Here is a 20019-nt window from a genome sequence, read left to right as displayed (position 1 = left end):
TCAAAATTGCGCCTGGGCTGGAATAATACATTATGACTTTTCTCTTGCGTTTCAAAGATGGTGTATTATCTTTTACCAGATCTAATGTGTTATATTCTCCTACATTAATTTAACATTTCCACAAACTTTAAAGTGTTTCCTTTCAAATGGTATCAAGAATATGCATATCCTTGCTTCAGGTCTGAGTTACAGGCAGTTAGATTTGGGTGTGTCATTTTAGGCGAAAATTGAAAAAAAGGGTCCTATCCTTAAGAGGTTGGTGTGAAGGACATTAGTTGTTGAGAGAATTGATAAATATGCTTGTCCTGGTAGCGATGAAGAGGTGATCTTTACACGGGCTGATAAAAGCTTTCAATGTCATATAGGTGTTTGTTGTGCATCCCAAATTGCACCCTATTCACTTTATAGTGCACTATTTCTGACCATGGGCCATATTTCCGACCTAAAAAAAGTATGTTTCCCATAATTTTTGGGGGACTGAACATGTTTATAGCCAAATTAGAATGACAATGTGCTAAATGCAAAGCACTCAAAGGTGCAATATGTAGAAATAACTTCACCATTACCCTGTTGCAAAGATTCTATCATGTTTGCCTAATTTCAGTTTGTGACAATCATTGTACAATCTAAACCACTGTGAAATATCTTTTCAATTACCAAAAATATTGCCCACAAAGCTACATACTGGACCTTTAAATTATACAGCACATACACACATAATGATGTAAAATATATCACTAGCCACTTTAAACAATGCTACCTAATATAATGTTTACATACCCTACATTATTAATCTCATATGTATACATATATACTGTATATCATCTACTGCATCTTTATGTAATACATGTATCACTAGCCACTTTAACTATGCCACTTTGTTTACATACTCATCTCATATGTATATACTGCACTCAATACCATCTACTGTATCTTGCCTATGCCGCTCTGTACCATCACTCATTCATATATCTTTATGTACATATTCTTTATCCCCTTACACTTGTAAGTAGTAGTAGTAGTTTTGGAATTGTTAGCTTGTTAGCTAGATTACTTGTTGGTTATTACTGCATTGTCGGAACTAGAAGCACAAGCATTTCGCTACAGTCGCATTAACATCTGCTAATGTGTATGTGACAAATAAAATTTGATTTGATTTGATATGTAAGTGGTGATTATTATCAGACACTGAACATAATACAGCTAACTGCCATCAGTTGGCTGACGTTTTACATGCTCCTAAACAAATGTGTTTTTTTGTTCATTTTTTTGTGTTGTTTATAACTTATTTTTTAACTTATTCTGTACATAATGTTGCTGCTAACGTCTCTTATGACCGAAAATAACTTCTGGACATCAGAAAAGCGATTACTCACCACAAACTGCAGCAGCTTTTTTGTCCTTTAACGAGTCCTATGAGACCAACGTGAAGGACATACTGCTTCCTAGGAACAGGCCCAAATCCCCGTCATTTTCATGAAGAGAAGACGGAGAAAAAGAGGACGGAGGTTGGGCTGCCTTCTGAGAATTCGTAAGTTATCGAATAAACCCCCTCTGCCTTCCGATCTACCAGCGAACATGGAAAATCATTGGAAAATAAACTCGACAACCTACAAGGAAGATTAAACTACCAACTGGACATTAGAAACTGTAATACCTTTATGATTCATGGAGACGACATTATGTCGCTGTATCGGCAGGATAGAACAGCGGCATCTGGTAAGACAAGGAGGGGGGAGGGGGCAGACTATATATATTTGTAAACATCAGCTGGTGCACGATATATAAGGAAGTCTTGAGATTTTGCTCGCCTGAGATAGAGTATCTCATGATAAGATGTAGACCACACTATCTACCTAGAGAGTTTTCATCTGTATTTTTCGTAGCTGTCTACATACCACTACAGACGGATGCTGGCACTAAGGCCGCACTCAATCAGCTGTATTCCGCCATAAGCAAACGGGAAAACGCTCATCCAGAGGTGGCGCTCTAGTGGCCGGGGATTAAGGCAGGGAAACTTAAATCCGTTTTACCTAATATCTATCAGAATGTTAAATGTGCAACCAGAGGGAAAAAAAACTCTTGACCACCTTTACTCCACACACAGAGCTCTCCCTTGCCTTCCATTTGGAAAATCTGACCATAATTCTATCCTCCTGATTCCTGCTTACAAGCAGAAATTAAAGCAGGAAACACCAGTGACTTCGGTCTACAAAAAAAGTGGTCAGATGAAGGAGATGCTAAGCTACAGGACTGTTTTGCAAGCATAGACTGGAATAAGTTTCGGGATTCTTCCGATGGCATTGAGGAGTATACCACATCAATCATTGGCTTCATCAACATGTGCATCGATGACGTCGTCCCCACAGTGACCGTACCCCAACCAGAAGCCATGAATTACAGGCAACATCTGCACTGAGCTAAAGGAGTGGGACTCTAACCCGTAAGCTTATGAGAAATCCCACTATGCCCTCAAACAAACCATCAAACAGGCAAAGCATCAATACAGGACTAAGATCGAATCGTACTACACCAGCTCCGACGCTCGTCGGATGTGGCAGGGCCTGCAAACCATTATAGACTACAAAGGGAAGCACAGCCAATAACTGCCCAGTGACACAAGCCTACCAGACAAGCTCAACAACTTCTATGCTCGCTTCAAGGCAAATAACACTGAAACATGCATGAGAGCACCAGCTATTCCGAACAACTGTGATCACGCTCTTCACAGCTGATGTGAGTAAGACCTTTAAACAGGTCAACATTCACAAGGCCACAGGGCCAGACAGATTACCAGGACTCCAACACCATCAAACTGTTTGCCAAAAACACAACAGTGGTAGGCCTGATCACCGACAATGACGAGACTATAGGAAGAGGTCAGAGGAGGTCAGAGACCTGGCCGTGTGGTGCCAGCACAACAACCTGTCCCTCAAAGTGATCAAGACAAAGGAGATGATTGTGGACTACAGGAAAAGGAGGACCGAGCACACCTCCATTCTCATTGACGGGGCTGTAGTGGAGCAGGTTGAGAGCTTCAAGTTCCTGGGTGTCCACATCACCAACAAACTCACACGGTCCACGCACACCAAAACAATCGTGAAGAGGGCACGACAAAACCTATTACCCCTAATGAGACTGAAAAGATTTGGCATGGGTCCTCAGATCCTCAAAAGGTTCTACAGGTGCACCAACGAGAGTATTCTGACTGGTTGCATCACTACCTGGTATGGCAACTGCTCGGCCTCCGACTGCAAGCCACTACAGAGGGTAGTGCGTACAGCCCAGTACATCACTGGGGCCAAGCTTCCTGCCATCCAGAACCTCTATACTAGGCGATGTCAGAGCAAGGCCCTAAAAATTGTCAAAGACTCCAGCCACCCTAGTCATAGACCGTTCTCTCTGCAACCACACGGCTAGCGGTACCGGAGCGTCAAGTCTAGGTCCAAAAGGCTTCCAAATAGCTTCTACCCCCAAGCCATAAGACTCCTGAACATTTAATCAAATGGCTACCCAGACTATTAGCATTGCCCTCCCCCTCTTTTACGCCGCTGCTACTCTCTGTTATTACCTATGCATAGTCACTTTAGTAACTCTACCTACATGTATATATTACCTCAATAACCTCGAATAACTGGTGCACCCGCACATTGACCCTGTACTAGTACCCCCTGTAGAGTCTCACTATATAGTCTCACTATTGCTATTTTACTGCTTCTCTTTAATTTCTTGTTCCTTTAATTACTTATTCTTATTCATATTTTTTAAACAGCATTATTGGTTAGTGGCTTGTAAGTAAGCATTTCACTGTAAGGTTACACCTGTTGTATTCAGGCACATGTGACTAATAAAATTGGATTTGATTTGAAAGTGTCTTAATAGGGCATTGGGCCACAACGAGCCTCAACAACAGCTTCAATGTGGCTTAACATTCTACAAGTGCCTGAAACTCTATTGAAGGAATACGACACCATTCTTCCACGAGAAATTCCATTATTTGGACTTTTGTTGATGGTGGTGGAAAATGCTCTCTCATGTGCTGCTCCAGAATCTCCCATAAGGGTTGAAATCTGGTAACTGGCACATTCTCCCAAGTGGCGCAACGGTCTAAGGCACTGCATCTCGGTGCATCACTGCAGTCCTTGGTTCAAAGCCAAGCTGCATCACATCCAGCTGTGATTGGGAGTCCCATAGGGTGGTGCACCAATGGTCCAGTGTTGGCCAGGGTAAGCTGTCATTGTAAATAAGAGTTTGATCTTAACTGACACACTTTAAATCCCCTATGCTCTGTTGAGACCCCTTTTTCAAAGTCACTGAGATCTCTTCTTTTAGCCATGGTAGCCATGACCCTAAGCATGATGGGATGTTAATTGCTTAATTAACTCAGGAACCACACCTATGTGGAATCACCTGCTTTCAATGTACTTTGTATCCCTCATTTACTCAAGTGTTTCCTTTATTTTGGTAGTTACCTGTACTTACAAACACTAATTTACATAATCACATACCACACTGAAGTACATAGGATGAGCATACTGTTTCGAGCATCCCAAATGGCACCCTATTCTCTATTACTTCACTACTTTTGACCAGGGCCAATAGGACTCTGGTCAAGAGTAATGCAGTATGTTGAAAATAGGGTACCTATTATATGCCCCTTGTTGGTCATACCGCATATAGTACAGTAGGACCATCTGTGGCTTAGATGCGCTATAGGCACATCTCTCTCTCTGCATTATTGTGCACAGAAACGCGCCAATTTGTGCATACTAATTGTGTCAATATTGCTTGCCAATTGTTTGTGAATGTCTATCAATTCCCCGTTTAAATATACTGTATGTTAATTAGTGAGGTACTGTTAATCCACGCATTTCCCCATTGATTCAGAATGTTTGGTTACGCTCATTTCAGTTCAGTAATTAAGTATAATATACATTCTGACCATTCTCATTCTCAAAGTGGAAATGTTGTTTGGAGAGCTCACAAAATGCGCAACACTTGTTATAAAGAAGCTTTCGTTTATTTAGCTCTATTTACCTGTTTTATGTCAATGGCTTCATTGTCTTTAGTTTAGGAGCACATGTCTGGTTTCTCCGTCTTGTTCAGCTTGTGTGAACAGCCTGCGGCTAGCCTGCCATTTGGCCTTCCGCAGTTTACGTTTAGGTTACTCACTTTTAGGTTACTCAAGGGGAGGCTGTATCTGAGTCTGGTATCGGAGTCTTGCGATAGGTGCCTGTTCTTTATTGGTTATGATTGGTTTTGAATACTGACATGTGGAAGGCAGAACTTTGCATATACACTGAGTGTAAAAAACATTAGGAACAACTTCTTAATATTGAGTTGCCCTCAGAACAGCCTAAATTCATTGGGCCAGGGACTACAAGGTGTGGAAAGCAGATTTAACAGGTGACATCAATAAGGGATCATAGCTTTCACTTGGATTCACCCACCATTTACACCTCTGCCCGCCTGCCTTCTGCTGAATCTTTGTCCTTACGACTGCTAGAAGGCCCCTATTTTACACCATAATTTAGATGTTCAAATCTTTTCAAATGGCATTGCTCTCATTCTAGCCCTCACATTCATTATGGTGCAGGAAATTGGCAAGAAAGCCACCAAATCCAGTTGCCCAGAGGTCATCATTGCCCGTGACCTTTCCCTGAGATGAGTTTTGCCCGTGCTTCCCCAGAACTCTGATTGGGGGAGCCCATGAGTGGTTTCCCCAATTCTAAGATAGTGGCATTTACCGTTGACATTTATTCCTACATGACATATGATGGGATTATACACTAATGTTTATTTCTCCTGCATCCACTTCCATTATAATGGTCATCCTTAAAGGTTCCAGAAAGACAGGTAATGCAATTCCGCAGCGAAAGCAGACACACAGACCACAAACGCACATAGGCACGTGTACACAGACGTATACAAGTCTTGCTAATGTATGTTATTTGCGGAGACACACATCTACATCCGTGGAGGCTGCTGAGGGGAGGACGGCTCACAATAATGGCTGGATAATGGCGGCTCATAACAATGCCATTACCACGAGTCCGTCCTCCCCATTTAAGGTGCCACCAACCTCCTGTGATCTACAAAACATGAACACGTGCAATCACATACATACACATACATACACACAGACACACACGCAAATGCACAAACACAACACACATGCACAGACACGCGCACTCGTGCACACACACCGTGCGGAGACTCAGCTGAGATCCCTGTCTGTTAAACAGTGCATTCAGAAAGTATTCAGACCACTTGACTTTTTCCACATTTTGTTAGGTTACAGCCTTATTCTAAACGGTATTACATTGTTTTTCTCTCTCTCATCAATCTACACACTATACCCCATAATGACGAGGCAAAAACAGTTTTTTTTTAAATTTGTGCCAATTTATAAAAAATTGTTTTCAGACCATTTACTCAGTACTTTGTTGAAGGACCTTTGGCAGCGACTACAGACTAGAGTCTTCCTGGGTATGACTCTACAAACTTGCACATGTATTTGGGGAGTTTCTTCCATTCTTCTCTGCAGATCCTCTCAAGTTCTGTCAGGTTGGATGGGGAGTGTTGCTGCACAGCTATTTTCAGGTCCCTCCAGAGATGTTCGATCAGATTCATGTCTAGGCACTGGCTGGGCCACTCAAGGACATTTAGAGACTTGTCCCGAAGCCACTCCTGCGTTGTCTTGGCCGTGTGCTTAGGGTCCTTGTCTTGTTGGAAGGTGAACCTCGTCCCAGTCTGAGGTCCTGAGTGCTCTGAAACAGGTTTTCATCAAGGATGTCTCTGTACTTTGTTCTGTTCATCTTTCCCTTGATCCTGACGAGTCTCCCAGTCCCTGCCGCTGAAAAACATCCCATAGCATGATGCTGCCACTACCATGCTTCATTGTAGGGATGGTGCCAGGTTTCCTCCAGACGTGTTGCTTCACATTCAGGCCAAAGAGTTCAATCTTGGTTTCATCAGACCAGAGAATCTTGTTTCTCAGGGTCTGAGAATAGCTTAGGTGCCTTTTGGCAAACTCCAGGCGGGCTGTCATGTACCTTTTACTGAGGAGTGGCTTCCGTCTGGCTACCCTACCATAAAGGCCTGATTGGTGGACTGCTGCAGAGACGGTTGTCCTTCTGGAAGGTTCTCCCATCTCTACAGATGAACTCTGGAGCTCTATCAGAGTGACCATTGGGTTCTTGGTCACCTCCGTGACCAAGGCCCTTCTCCCTGATTGCTCATTTTGGCCGGGCGGCCAGCTCTAGGAAGAGTATTGGTGGCTCCAAACTTCTTCCATTTAAGAATGAAGGAGGCCACTGAGTTCCTGGAGACCTTCAATGCAGAAATATTTTGGTACCCTTCCCTAGAGCTGTGCCTCGACACAATCCTGTCTTGGAGCTTTACGGACAATTTTCTTGACCTCATGACTTGGTTTTTGCTCTGACATGCACTGTCAACTGTGAGACCTTATATAGACAGGTGTGCCTTTCCAAATCATGTCCAATCAATTGAATTTACCACAGGTGGACTCCAATCAAGTTGTAGAAACATCTCAAGGTTGATCAATGGAAACAGGATGCACCTGAGCTCAATTTAGAGTCTCATAGCAAAGGGTCTTAATACTTACATAAATAAGATATTTCAGTTTTGAATTTTTAATATATTTGCTAAAATTACTCAAAACCTGTTTTTGCTTTGTCATCATGGCGTATTGTGTGTAGATTGATGAGGAAAAAAAGTTGATTAATGAATTTTAGAATAAGGCTGAAACACAACAAAATGTGAAAAAAGTCAAGGGGTCTGAATACTTTCTGAATGCCCATATGATTTACAATTGGTTCAATAATCTGTTAACATGCAGCTCAGGGAATTCTATGCTTAATAAGTGCCTATCCACTTAAGCAGTTTGCAGAAGTTGTCAAAATGTCAATGAATCTCAATTTACCCACCATCTTAATCAGATGGACAGGTAACTGTAAACCTCCAGCCTCCTCCTTCACTGCACTCAGAAATTCTGATAAAAAATGACAACTGGTACTCTGATAAAAAAACATATATTAATTCTAATAATAGTCGTTAATGTAAATGCGATGATTTGAAAATCAAAACGGTGAAAAACTTCAGGGAAAACCTGATTATGTTGTATTTTAAGGACATGATAAACAGTCGCCAACTATGATGGCACCAAATGTTCAGGTGCTAAAAGAAGACTGTTACGGATACAGGTATCCTGTGTGTGTGTGTGTGTGCATGTATCCTGTGTTGTTTTCTCTCCTTCTCCCCTCACAGGTGAAAATCATCACTCCCCAATCAGTCACCAATCCAATCATCAATCAGAAGACACCTCCTCCTGTTTCCTACCCTATCACAGTTCCTTTCCCTTGGTTTAAGAACCCTGTCAGTAGTTTGCTCTGGAGCTCAATCTCTCTGTAAATGCCATGTCTGTAGGTCTCTGTGTTTCACTCTCTCTTTGTGTATTAACCTCTCTTTTGTTTGAGCACCTCCATAGCACTTTGTCATCACCTGTGAGTATTGTTTTTGGTTATGGTGTTTGTTTGTTGCTGGTGGGAAAAGGGGAAACCAAGACAAGTCGCCCATGGGCATACACTACCCGTAGGTAGACTTTGTTAACTACACTAGTTAGAACTGGGCGGACCACCCACTGTATTTTTGGTTAGTTAGTTAGCTGTTGTTAAAGTAGGCTAGTCTAGCTTAGGGGTGTTATTGAATACTTATTGTTTCTTTCCTTGGGTCCAGCTCAGCCCCTTTTCCTGCTCCCCCCATTACCGTGTGTTTACAAATAAACCTTGAGTTTGACGGTAGATTTCAGTTGTCCTGGTTATTTCGTTCACACTTTTACTTTTTCACTATTATAATTTGCATGAGTTGTGTTACGGGTCTCATTACCATCCCCCTAGACTGTCGGGCCAAAAGGGATTCGTAACAAAGACATTACACATTACTACTTCCCCCCCCCCCCTCCCCCAATGTGACATTCTTGCGCTTAGCTCCAATTTACCTACTCAACAATGTCGAGCAACTTTTAATTTAAAACATAACATAATTACACTTGAATAATGCAACCAAACCATATTACACTCTTCAATAATGCAACAATTCATAATGTGCAGACAATTAAAGGGTTTATTTCTTGTTTATCCACACATTAAATTAGCTTGCACAAAAATAGCACAGCTGGCTAGCTACTGCTAGCTAATAATGTTAGCATATCAAGCATAAAGGTTTACTCCTCTCATACAAATATAAAAGCACAGTACAGTGTGGTTCATAGTATAGAAATACCTTCCTAGGAAGCAAACTAAACAAAATTATTTCTGAATTTTTCTTAGCTACATCGTAATAGCTGCATCAGCTAGTTAGCTGATAGCCATGAATACGGCCACACAAATTTAGTTTGTCTTCGGTATCAATTCTATTTGAACTATCATTTTATGGAAAAAAACTATGAGAAAATATGGGAAAATAAATAATGAAATGTTAACTATATTAATCAGCCCGTGTAATCATCTGCCAGAGAGTAGCCACAATCGTCCCAAGTAATATATTTGGGCCATATAACTCACACCGGAATCAGACAGAGCTCAATCGGGCATCCTAGCCATAAGTAATACTGCCAAAGGCGGGCCAGACTTGGGCTACATGAAGTCGGCTGAGTCTGAATCTCAGCCGATTGCCCCGACTCTCAGCTGGAATTGGCCCAGATCCACTGTGCTAGCTGTTATGTTAGCTGAACCATAGCTAGATACGTTTTAGGCCTACATTACAACTTTAGTGTTTTAAACTTACCTTAGAACAAAGCAGGCGTAATTTTATCAATATCATGAAAGTCATATGAGGTAAAAAGCAAACTGCGAATGAAAAGCAAACTGCTTGCAAAGCTAGATTGTATCTTGCCTGGATTATCAGTGCAGTCAAGGGGAAAAAACACCATTGAGATGAGCTTTTTTTTTTAAGCTATGGCATCAATTTCAGAGTGTAACAGGCTTTTACTGCAATTTTCGGGTGAAAAATTTAATTAAAAAAGTCTGAAATATAATTCAAATGTTTATAAATATAATTAAAACATTTCATTTTTACTGTATCAGTGTTGGGCACAACGCGACAATTCCGTTTACGCTGCCCTGCATGGAGTGGGGAAACTGGGGGCCAAGTGCGAGTGTCGTGTGTGTGACCTCCGGACATAGTTGTCAAGACTTGACAAGTTCACAAGTTTACATTACAGTAATAAGTATAGTCTCAGGATTTTGTTCGATACCTCTCAAGAATCTCCAACTTTCTTCAATGTAAAAAAGGGCCTATGTCTGCATACAGCTGGCTAACGCAAACCTTTGCAACCCTCTGCTCCTGCACCATCTCTCTCTCGCGCTCTCTCTCTCTCTCCAGATGCACAGTGACTCATCGACCCCTCCTGATCACAAACAGGACGGGAGGAGAGGAGAGTATGCACAGTCACGAAGCTCCGTGTGCCTTTTAGGAACATCTCTCCATGAAACGGAGGACTGCTATGGTACCAGTACTACAGGCTGATTCTCCAAACTGATGCCTGGGGTGCTGCAAGGTGTGTGCACACTGATATTCTCCGTAGGATTTTCATTTACTGTCAATGTCAACATTTCACAGCCCTAGCGAAGAACTGATGATAGAGTGCTAGGATTGAGATGAACAAAAACATTGTATATTTTAGGCATTCTACAGCCCCTTTTCAATGTCCCCTCTTTGGCCCTCTCATTTTTCCCTGAGAGAGTTTTTCACACATTCACAGGAGTGCTTTTATGGAGACACTAACGTGATCTGGACAGCAATATCATTGGTAAAACATAATGACAACTTAAATGACTTAAAAAATGCCATGCTTATTAAAGAGCAACTGAACTCGAAAATCAACTTCTCAGGTTTAAAACGGCCTATTGATATTAGTCAGAATAGAATAGGCTGATATACAGGAGGGTTGGGTTTTGATTTTGATCATGCCCACTTCCCCACTAACACGGGATAATACCTAGGGAGAATTGTCATGCACAGAGAAACACCTGCAATGAATGCACTCTATCTGCTACGCTGATTGAGCTCTATCCAAATCGTAGCAGCCAGAACCATTCAGTGACACAGACCTGCCCCTTACACAGCACCTCGGACTTGTTTACATAAGACAACACTTCGCCAATGTTATGTTGAAAGAACACTTGGCCCCTAGCCCTTTTTGGAGTTGCCACTTGCTAATGTGTTCAATAGTGATAACTCGAGTATGCGAGGTGCTTGACATGGACTGAAATAGGTGCCGGTACAGTGGTAGGCTTGATTACCAACAACGTCGAGACGGCCTACAGGGAGGAGGTGAGGGCCCTCGGAGTGTGGTGTCAGGAAAATAAACTCACACTCAACGTCAACAAAACAAAGGAGATCGTGGACTTCAGGAAACAGCAGAGGGAGCACCCCCCTATCCACATCGACGGGACAGTAGTGGAGAAGGTGGAAAGTTTAAAGTTTTTCGGCGTACAAATCACGGACAAACTGAAATGGTCCACGCACACAGACAGCGTGGTGAAGAAGGCGCAACAGCGCCTCTTCAACCTCAGGAGGCTGAATAAATTTGGCTTATCAGCAAAAACACTCACAAACCTTTACAGATGCACAATCGAGAGCATCCTGTCGGGCTGTATCACTGCCTGGTATGGCATCTGCTCCGCCCACAACTGTAAGGCTCTCCAGAGGGTAGTGAGGTCTGCACAACGCATCACAGGGGGAAAACTACCTGCCCTCCAGGACACCTACACCACCCGATGTCACAGGAAGGCCAAAAAGATCATCAAGGACAACAACCACCCGAGCCACTGCCTGTTCACCCCGCTATCATCCAGAAGGCGAGGTCAGTACAGATGTATCAAAGCTGGGACAGAGAGACTGAAAAAGCTTCTATCTCAAGGCCATCTGACTGTTAAACAGCCATCACTAACGTTGAATGGCTGCTGCTAACATACTGACTCAAATCTCTAGCCACTTTAATAATAAAAAATTGGATGTAATAAATGTATCACTAGTCACTTTAAACAATGCCACTTTATATAATGTTTACATACCCTACATTACTCATCTGATATGTATATACTGTACTCTATACCATCTACTGCTTCTTGCCTATGCCGTTCGACCATCACTCATCCATATATTTTTATATACATATTCTAATTAATTCCTTTATGAGGTAGTTGTTGTGAAATTGTTAGGTTAGATTACTTGTTAGATATTACTGCATGTTCGGAACTAGAAGCATAAGCATTTCACTACACTCGCATTAACATCTGCTAACCATGTGCATGTGACCAATAACATTTGATTTGATTTGATAGCCTACTCATTTTGGGTGCCGGTACTGTTTATATTTAGGTGCAGGAACGCTATAATACTTTTTAGCTAATATTCTATAAGAGGTGCAGGAACTCAAGCAGTAGAAAATGTGACCTGCCGGTACTCAGTCCCTATGACCTCTTGCCCAAGTGAAGCACTGAGTCTGTTTTGGGCAAAATGAAAACAATTGAGATGATGTGCACTTGTCTCCCAATTGCCACTTGTCCATTTTCTCAAATTCGAAATCCATTCGCGAGCATCTTGTCACAACGCAACCGATTTTGTAACAGGATTCCCTATGAAACGCTGCCAGACAGATGCACACTCTGGTAATAGATAGTGAGAAAGTTGTAAAACAAAACGGCACCGAAGCACACACGTCACACTTGTCAGTGACTTGATGGCTTGCCTGCTTAATGCGCCTGCTAGCTACTACTAGCTAGCTTCATTGACAAACGCAGATGGAATTTAGCTAGCCAGTGATTTTGGGCACTGATGAACAGTGTGTATCTTGTGCTTTATTATGTATAGTTTTCACAGCTTGCTGATGAATGATCAAAAATCAGTCCAGCACAGCAGTAAACTCGATACTGTCTGCAGTGCAATAGCTACTAGTTTTCATGCACATTTGTTTACTTGAGAACTACTGCACTAAACACCTTAACTAGATGTAAAATTGCGTGGCAAAAATAATGACTAATTTCTTGATTTATCTTAGAAGATTTCTGACTATTTCGAGGAAGTGTTAGTGGCTATGTTGTTGATACTGTTTTTTGGTCTCTCCTGGGACACCGCAGCAGCTACAGTGTCTCAACAGGGACAAACAACAGTAACTGCCAGAGTACGATAACACACCCACATTGAACCACACCCCCCAAGACTGAAATCTTAATGAGCACCATAAAAACACATGCAGAATCTGTGATTTCAGTCGCTCTTTAAATTGTGTTCTGTTTTTGTGGTAAATGTAGCTAATGAGTCGTAAAACAAGGACATTTTTAAGGAAATGGGTTCTAGAAAATCTATAGGGGGACCAGATATTGTGAAGTCTATCGATTAGGGTCCAATCTCCTCACTTTGACATGAGCTTATCTTGGTCAACATCTTCTGCAATCGATGTCCGTGGGTTTTAAGCTGTTTTGTCATTTTGCCCCATTTTTAACAAAGTCAGACAGGGTTAAGACGGAGAGGCAATGGATGTGTCCTAAATGCCACTGTGTTCCCTAGGTTAAACTATAAAGGACATAGGGTGCCTAGAGCTCTGGTCAAAGTTAGTGCAACATAAAATAAATAGTTTGCCATTTGGGACACAACCTGTGTCAGCTCCACTCTCGGTCCTCTTAACAATACCAGGTTGGTTCGTTCCATGCAAGAGGAGGCACACTCCAACCAGTCTCTGTAAGCCTGTGCTACAGTGTAGGAATCCTCCAATTTGATTGCGACAGGATATAAACCCCATCACATCTAACTGGTTGTGCCTTTATTAACTTAATTTCATTTACTTTATTTGCCAATGTATTTAGTTATCTACTTAAAACTAGGGCACCATTTAAAACTTGTGTTTTGCAAGCTAATGCATAGTTACCGAACCATGCTTTGGCATCTAGCTGAGGTACCCACTAATAACAATATATCAGCGGTCACCCCATAAATTCACCAACTAATAGTTGTGCTCAATTCCATTTAAACTAATGCATTCTGAGAGTACTCTCCACAGGCACTCTCAGCAGCATGTTCTGCCACCGTTTTCAGAAAATTATCCCTCTGTCCCCATTCAGGGACTAAAAACCACTGGGATGAATTGAGCCTTATTTGGGTTTGGACTATGACAATGCCAATACAGAAAATTAATAATTACAGGGCTTGGCTCTCACTATACTTCCCTCAAATACACATTTTCTAATCACACTCACGGACATGCACACACACACACACACACACACACACAGCATCTGTCTCTGATTTCCCACTCCTGAGGTAAAGGATCTCTCCCTCACTCCGGTTCCCTATAATTGCAGCTAATTATCAACAAATAGGACAAATATGACAAATCCCAGCCCTCCGTCACTGTTTGCCTTGTTCTTTCTGGGTGTTGGACAAGAGTGAAGATGGAGAAAAAGATAGTCAGAAAGATAGAGGGCAAGAGAAAGGGAGAAAAGGGTAGATGAGGCGAAGGAAAAGAGGACTTAAAAAAGAGGGAGGTAAATGCGTAGGCATAAGCAAGAGATTCACAGTAGGATTAAATCAATCGAAAAGAGTGTGACAAAGTCCATAGGAGGGATTGAGCCAGGAAAACGGTCCCGACTATGTTACCCTGTTGCTATTGACGACGGCAGCAGCCCACACACAGGCCACGTCCATTTAGTTCCCAGCATGCCTCGCGATGATCTTCATGGCTCACAGTGCCACCGCTGTCTGTCTCATTTCCGTAGAAAAAATTCTAGGAGGGCTACAGCCCATCAATGGCTGTTTGATTAGATCCTCACCTACCCCACACTACTTATGAATATTTATTAGCAGCGTCGCCTGCTCTCATCCCGGCACTCATCTTCAGTATCTTTTTGGACTCTTAATTTTTCTTATGAATATGTCACCGCCAGCCATAATGTCTAGCCATAAAATGACAGCTCTCCAGATAATCTGCTCATTGTTCCTTGTCTGCTATTGAAAGTGTCAAAACACACTGCAATTTGTCTTGTTGTTCTTTATTCTCCATGGGAACCAACAACCCTAAGGAGGACAGGAAATGAATACAGAGGATGTGTATCAAAGCGACACAGTTAACAGGAAATACATTTTGCATTAATTTCAGCTCAGGATCAATGTCTGGTCGCATAATGGGGGCCTCGTAAAGGATGCAGGCGGTATAGATGGCCAAGCTGCCATATATGGAGCCATATCACCGGAGAGAGCCCAGTGTACCAGAGACACTATGGTTTCTATAAGATCAGTGAGCTTTCAGGTTAGGTTCAATTCCTTTACAATGATGCATGTTGGGTGTTGGATGATGAGCTCAGTATCTCTCTTTAGGGACTTTACGGGGTAAGATCTAACTATACAATATCACACAAATGCTATTCAATATACAGCCTCAGTTGAATACCATCGTAATGTCACATAACATCACGTTGAAGCAATCCAGCATCCAGATGACTTCCGGGTATAAAAATCATTTTGGGGGGGGGTCAGTTTTATACTTCGTTCGACACCGATATAGTCAGTGTTGGATGTTCACAGCGCAGAAATAGAGTAACTAGAAATGGCAACCCCATTCAAGTCAATAATTATATGGTTCCCAGCTTGAAACAGACAATGAAACAGGACTTACATCACTGACACCAGCCTCCAGGATCTTCACACCAGTTTCCTTCTCCAGCTGCTTCTTTTGCTGAACTGCTTGGGAAGACACCAGCACAAGACCAGAGTTGTGTGTGAGTGGAATTAGTAAAGAAAAAGAAAAGAAACATAATGTAATGAGTAAGTGGAAAGTGAAATGAGTGAGTGGAATGAGTTGTGTGTGAGGAGTATTAAGTGAGGAGAATGAATGACGCAGAAGAACATGTTTGACCGTCTAATTCTTGAAGGGAAACAGGAGAGCGTGACCGAAAGAGTGTGTGACATAGTGTGAGTGAAAATTAAAGATAGATAACCACACAGTGATTATCTCACAGTTTATTGCAAAGTTTTCACCCAAAGGTCTTTGTCAACATGTGACTTCAACTCAAACTCCAGACTCATCAGTGACCAGTCAAAGTTTCACTTATTGTTGGCTACGGTACACATGCAAGAGTTAGCCCAACTACCCTTCAGATTTGAAAATGTTCTGCAACATCAGGGTGATCAAGTTAAGATCCTACACCTGTACATGACCACAGAATACCCTACAGTACAGTGTCTAGAATCGAGCACATAGGCATCGCACAACGGAAACGTTCTTGTTACTTTGCTCTGACGATTATTAAAATGGTTGTAACGTGGTTTATGAGCAAGACCTTTGCACACTGTCAGCTGTCGGGGTACATATGTAAGATCTTAATTTGATCACCCTGTTGTTGCAGGAAGTATATTCAAGGTATAAAAAGGCTTCTAAAGTTTGTAGTTGTTACTTTAAAATGTCCTACTTGATTTGCCCTAACAATTTTTTTTATCAACTCCTCAAAAATGTCCATTCATTATTCACACAATAATTCACATTTCCTGTTGCTGCAGGACAATTCTGTGTCTTCTGTGAGAAACTGGTCAAATTAAGATTGTATATCTGTACCAATGAATGTTTAATATTTATTTGAATGTAAAAGTGCTAGTCGACGTACTGCGTAATTAATTTCTCTTGGTTCTCGCTGTAGTTAATAGGATTGCAATATGAGTTTGATCCATAAATCTATTAAAGGATGCCCCCGCTAGTTTTAAATGCAATATTTAACAAAGATATTCTCACACAAATCAAAGCAAGTGGCATGCAACATTTAAGATCATACACTCGGCAGACTTGTTTTTTTTCTGTGCATGTTTAGCCTTTGAAACACTCACTTTGATGGATACATTTATATTGAAAAACAAAATCAAAGGGGTCTTATGCCAAATTATATGGTGAAAAGAGTATAATTTTAATTGAGTTTGTTAGCATGTGAACTGGGAAATAGGGGGAAAAGAGAAATAGGGAAAGCCAGAGAGAGAGCGAGAGAGAGAGGGTCCTTTAAATCCCATTCCCCCAGATTAAGGGTATGCAAATGACCCTGAAGAGCTGAACCTTACCTCACTCTCCAAATTCTGCAAGGGCCTGTTTAATTAGTATTTTAATCAATTCCAATGATTCCACACACTTGGCAATTTATGCAGCATTCCATATAATTAAGCACGTTACTTTAGTGCCATCATTAGGAAGGCTAATTACAGCCCTCTCTCTCTCCCTCTCCCTCTCAGTTTATTGTCCGACATCCTGCAAGCGCTGATCACCCTATCGTCTCATCAGCGATCACCATAGTGATGGCGACGTCTTGAATATATAGTCAGGACTTATGGAGTGAAGTCTGGCGGGAGGAGGGGGAGAAAAATAATAGGGGGGGATCCATTCAGAGCACAAATATCCATTAGGCCAGCAGGCATCAAGCAAGCTACAGTACAGTTCATTAAAATGTCAACACAAATATTGCAGAGAGTATAGAAAATCAGTTGTGGGGAGTAGCAGACATCTTGGATCTGTGTATCTACCTGTTGTGATTTAGGAGGATCAAATGAGGAAGCTATCTTGGTTCGGGTGGCAGGTAGCCTCGAGGTCAGAGCACTGGGCCCATAGAGATAGATAGAGGACTTATCTTTATATCTGTGCCATTATAGCGTCTGTGATAGCATGGCCAGCGCCATTGAGGCTACAACCCATAGGAATCCCCACCCAGTTGACTACTTTGACTACTTTAAAATGGCGGAAGAAGGGTAGAAGCCCTCAATGGCGCTGCATATGCTAAAACAGCCTTTTGTCTACAAGAGGCCTCCATCATTCTCTATGGTTGGGCCAGTAACTGAAATGTCACTGGTTTTAATCCTGGAGCCGACAAGGTGAAACATCTGTCGATCTGTCCTTGAGCAAGGAACTTAATCCCAATTGCTCCAGGCGTGTTGGACAATGGTGACCCTATCCATGACCCGTCTCCCTGCGGGTGTCTTAGGGGGAGTTGGGATGTGCAAGAAATACATTTCCATTACACACTTGGAACAATGAACACTTGTACAAGTGTGTAACAGGTCAAATATAAACACCCCACAAATTATTATTATTCAACCTGGTGGTGCTGGTGTTATTTAGGAGTGGGTAATAAGGCAGCCATCTTGGATCAGTGTGTTATTTTGGGGTGGGGGGTAATGAGGTAGGTAATTAGGGCCAGCTGGGTGGGAAGAGCAGGGCAACAGAAAGGTCACACTCAGCATTTAGTCTTAAGGAGGACCTCTCAGGGAGCTGATCACTTAGGTATAATAACAAGTGGAGACTGCGTCCAATACGTCTAACCGTTGTTTTCAAGGTAATCTACTCACGTTCACATACTCCGATTCATGGACCGTCTATATCCAGGTTGTATCCGGTTTAAACGGATCAACATCACATGCACACTAGCACTCAGTGCACACAGGGATTACCGAGAGCAGCGATGACTTCATCACATCATCCAAAAACATGGCAGACATTAGATTAATATAAAATTCCCTGTGTGATGAAAAAGACGAAACAATTATTTGAATAATTCAATAGATATTTTGTGCACAAAGGTGATGACTAAAGTGTCTTATTAGGAATTTTCAAATCAAACTTCTCTATGTGGCTATCTAAGGACATTTTCTTTCTGGGCCTGACATCTATTAAACTGCAGTAACCAAGAAAAACTGTAGTAAAAACTGTAGGGCCAGGGTTCTGGTGCTTCTAGACCAGAACCCTGGCCCCTTGGAGCTGTGGCTGACTAGAGAGCCAGTCAAAACATTGAGTTGAGCCTGACATCAAAACACAGTCTAACTTCTATCTGCTGGCAGTTTGCCTGACAAGCTAAAAGGACACAGTGTATGCTAAAACCAAAGAAGCCTGAAGGTCACTATCTATCTCTAGTTGAACTTTTAACTCATCGAACTCATGTACCCAGTTAGCACATTTGGTTCTTTGGGAATTGTGGGAACGTATGCTTTTGTTTTCACATTGGTTGTGGGAACAGAGCAATACATTTCATGACTGGTAAAACAAAACATTCTGAGAACAGTCGTGGAAATTAGCCTGTTCTGAGAAAGTTTTGTTCGGAGGTTCTGAGAACATTTTACTCTGGTTCCTTGAAAGTTTCCCTGGGAGGGTTTATTAATGCTCTGAGAACTGAAATTATATTTTAAATGTAACCTTTATTTAAATAGGCAAGTCAGTTAAGAACACATTCCTATTTACAATGATGGCCTACCGGGGAACAATGGGTTAACTGCCTTGTTCAGGTGCAGAATGCCAGATTTTTGCCTTGTCAGCTTGAGGATTCGGTTACTGGCCCAATACTCTATCCACATGTTTGTTAATAACTTAAAACATTCACTGAATGTTTCTATAAGACTGGTAGCATATTTTGGGTGAACTTGTTTGAATTTTAAGCACAGATAGGACACATGAAAATGAATTTCCTTAAGCATTAATCCTGCAAACACATGTGTTTTTTTATTGTGACACAGCATCACTGGTGACCCATCATTCAGCGCAGGGAGTTCTGTTTTAGCTAAAAGGGGGGTGGGAGGCTTACCTGTTTTGCATGTTAGTCCTTGAAAATTCAAGCCTCTTGGCTGCTGCCATAGAGTTACATTAGAAGTGCCCATCCAAGAAGGCTCAAGGTCATTGGCCACAGATATAAATTACATCAAATCTCATTATCTCTACAGTAGCTTTGATTAGACTATCAGTCATCATCATGAATCAAGTTGACAATCTACTGGCAAATCCTTTTAAATCTTTGTCATGTGAAGAGAAATAATGAAGAGAAATTATAGATACAACGTATCGGTGCTCATCGGCCATTGGACATAAACATTTCACAACAATTTGGAAATCACAAATTCAACAATGAGTGGTTTAGAAGGAATCAGTGACAGTGGCTAACTACAAACATCGCAAAGCAACCACTAGCCTGCTATTCAGTGGAA

General features: G+C 41.8%; 1 protein-coding gene across 1 annotated transcript in view; it reads right to left on the bottom strand.

Moving 5' to 3' along the window:
* The window catches only part of LOC110535589 (receptor-type tyrosine-protein phosphatase N2), a 295931-nt gene that overhangs the window by 102224 nt on the left and 173688 nt on the right, over positions 1-20019 (bottom strand). Inside the window, exon 11 of the mRNA XM_021620665.3 lies at positions 15695-15759. Within this exon, the coding sequence (XP_021476340.2) occupies positions 15695-15759 (65 nt within the window). The remainder of the gene's footprint in view (positions 1-15694; positions 15760-20019) is intronic.

Source organism: Oncorhynchus mykiss, chromosome 11 (assembly GCF_057628025.1).
Source record: "Oncorhynchus mykiss isolate SJ-2025 chromosome 11, ASM5762802v1, whole genome shotgun sequence".
NCBI classification, from domain to species: domain Eukaryota; kingdom Metazoa; phylum Chordata; class Actinopteri; order Salmoniformes; family Salmonidae; genus Oncorhynchus; species Oncorhynchus mykiss.
This window is presented reverse-complemented; position numbering and strand designations above follow the sequence as displayed.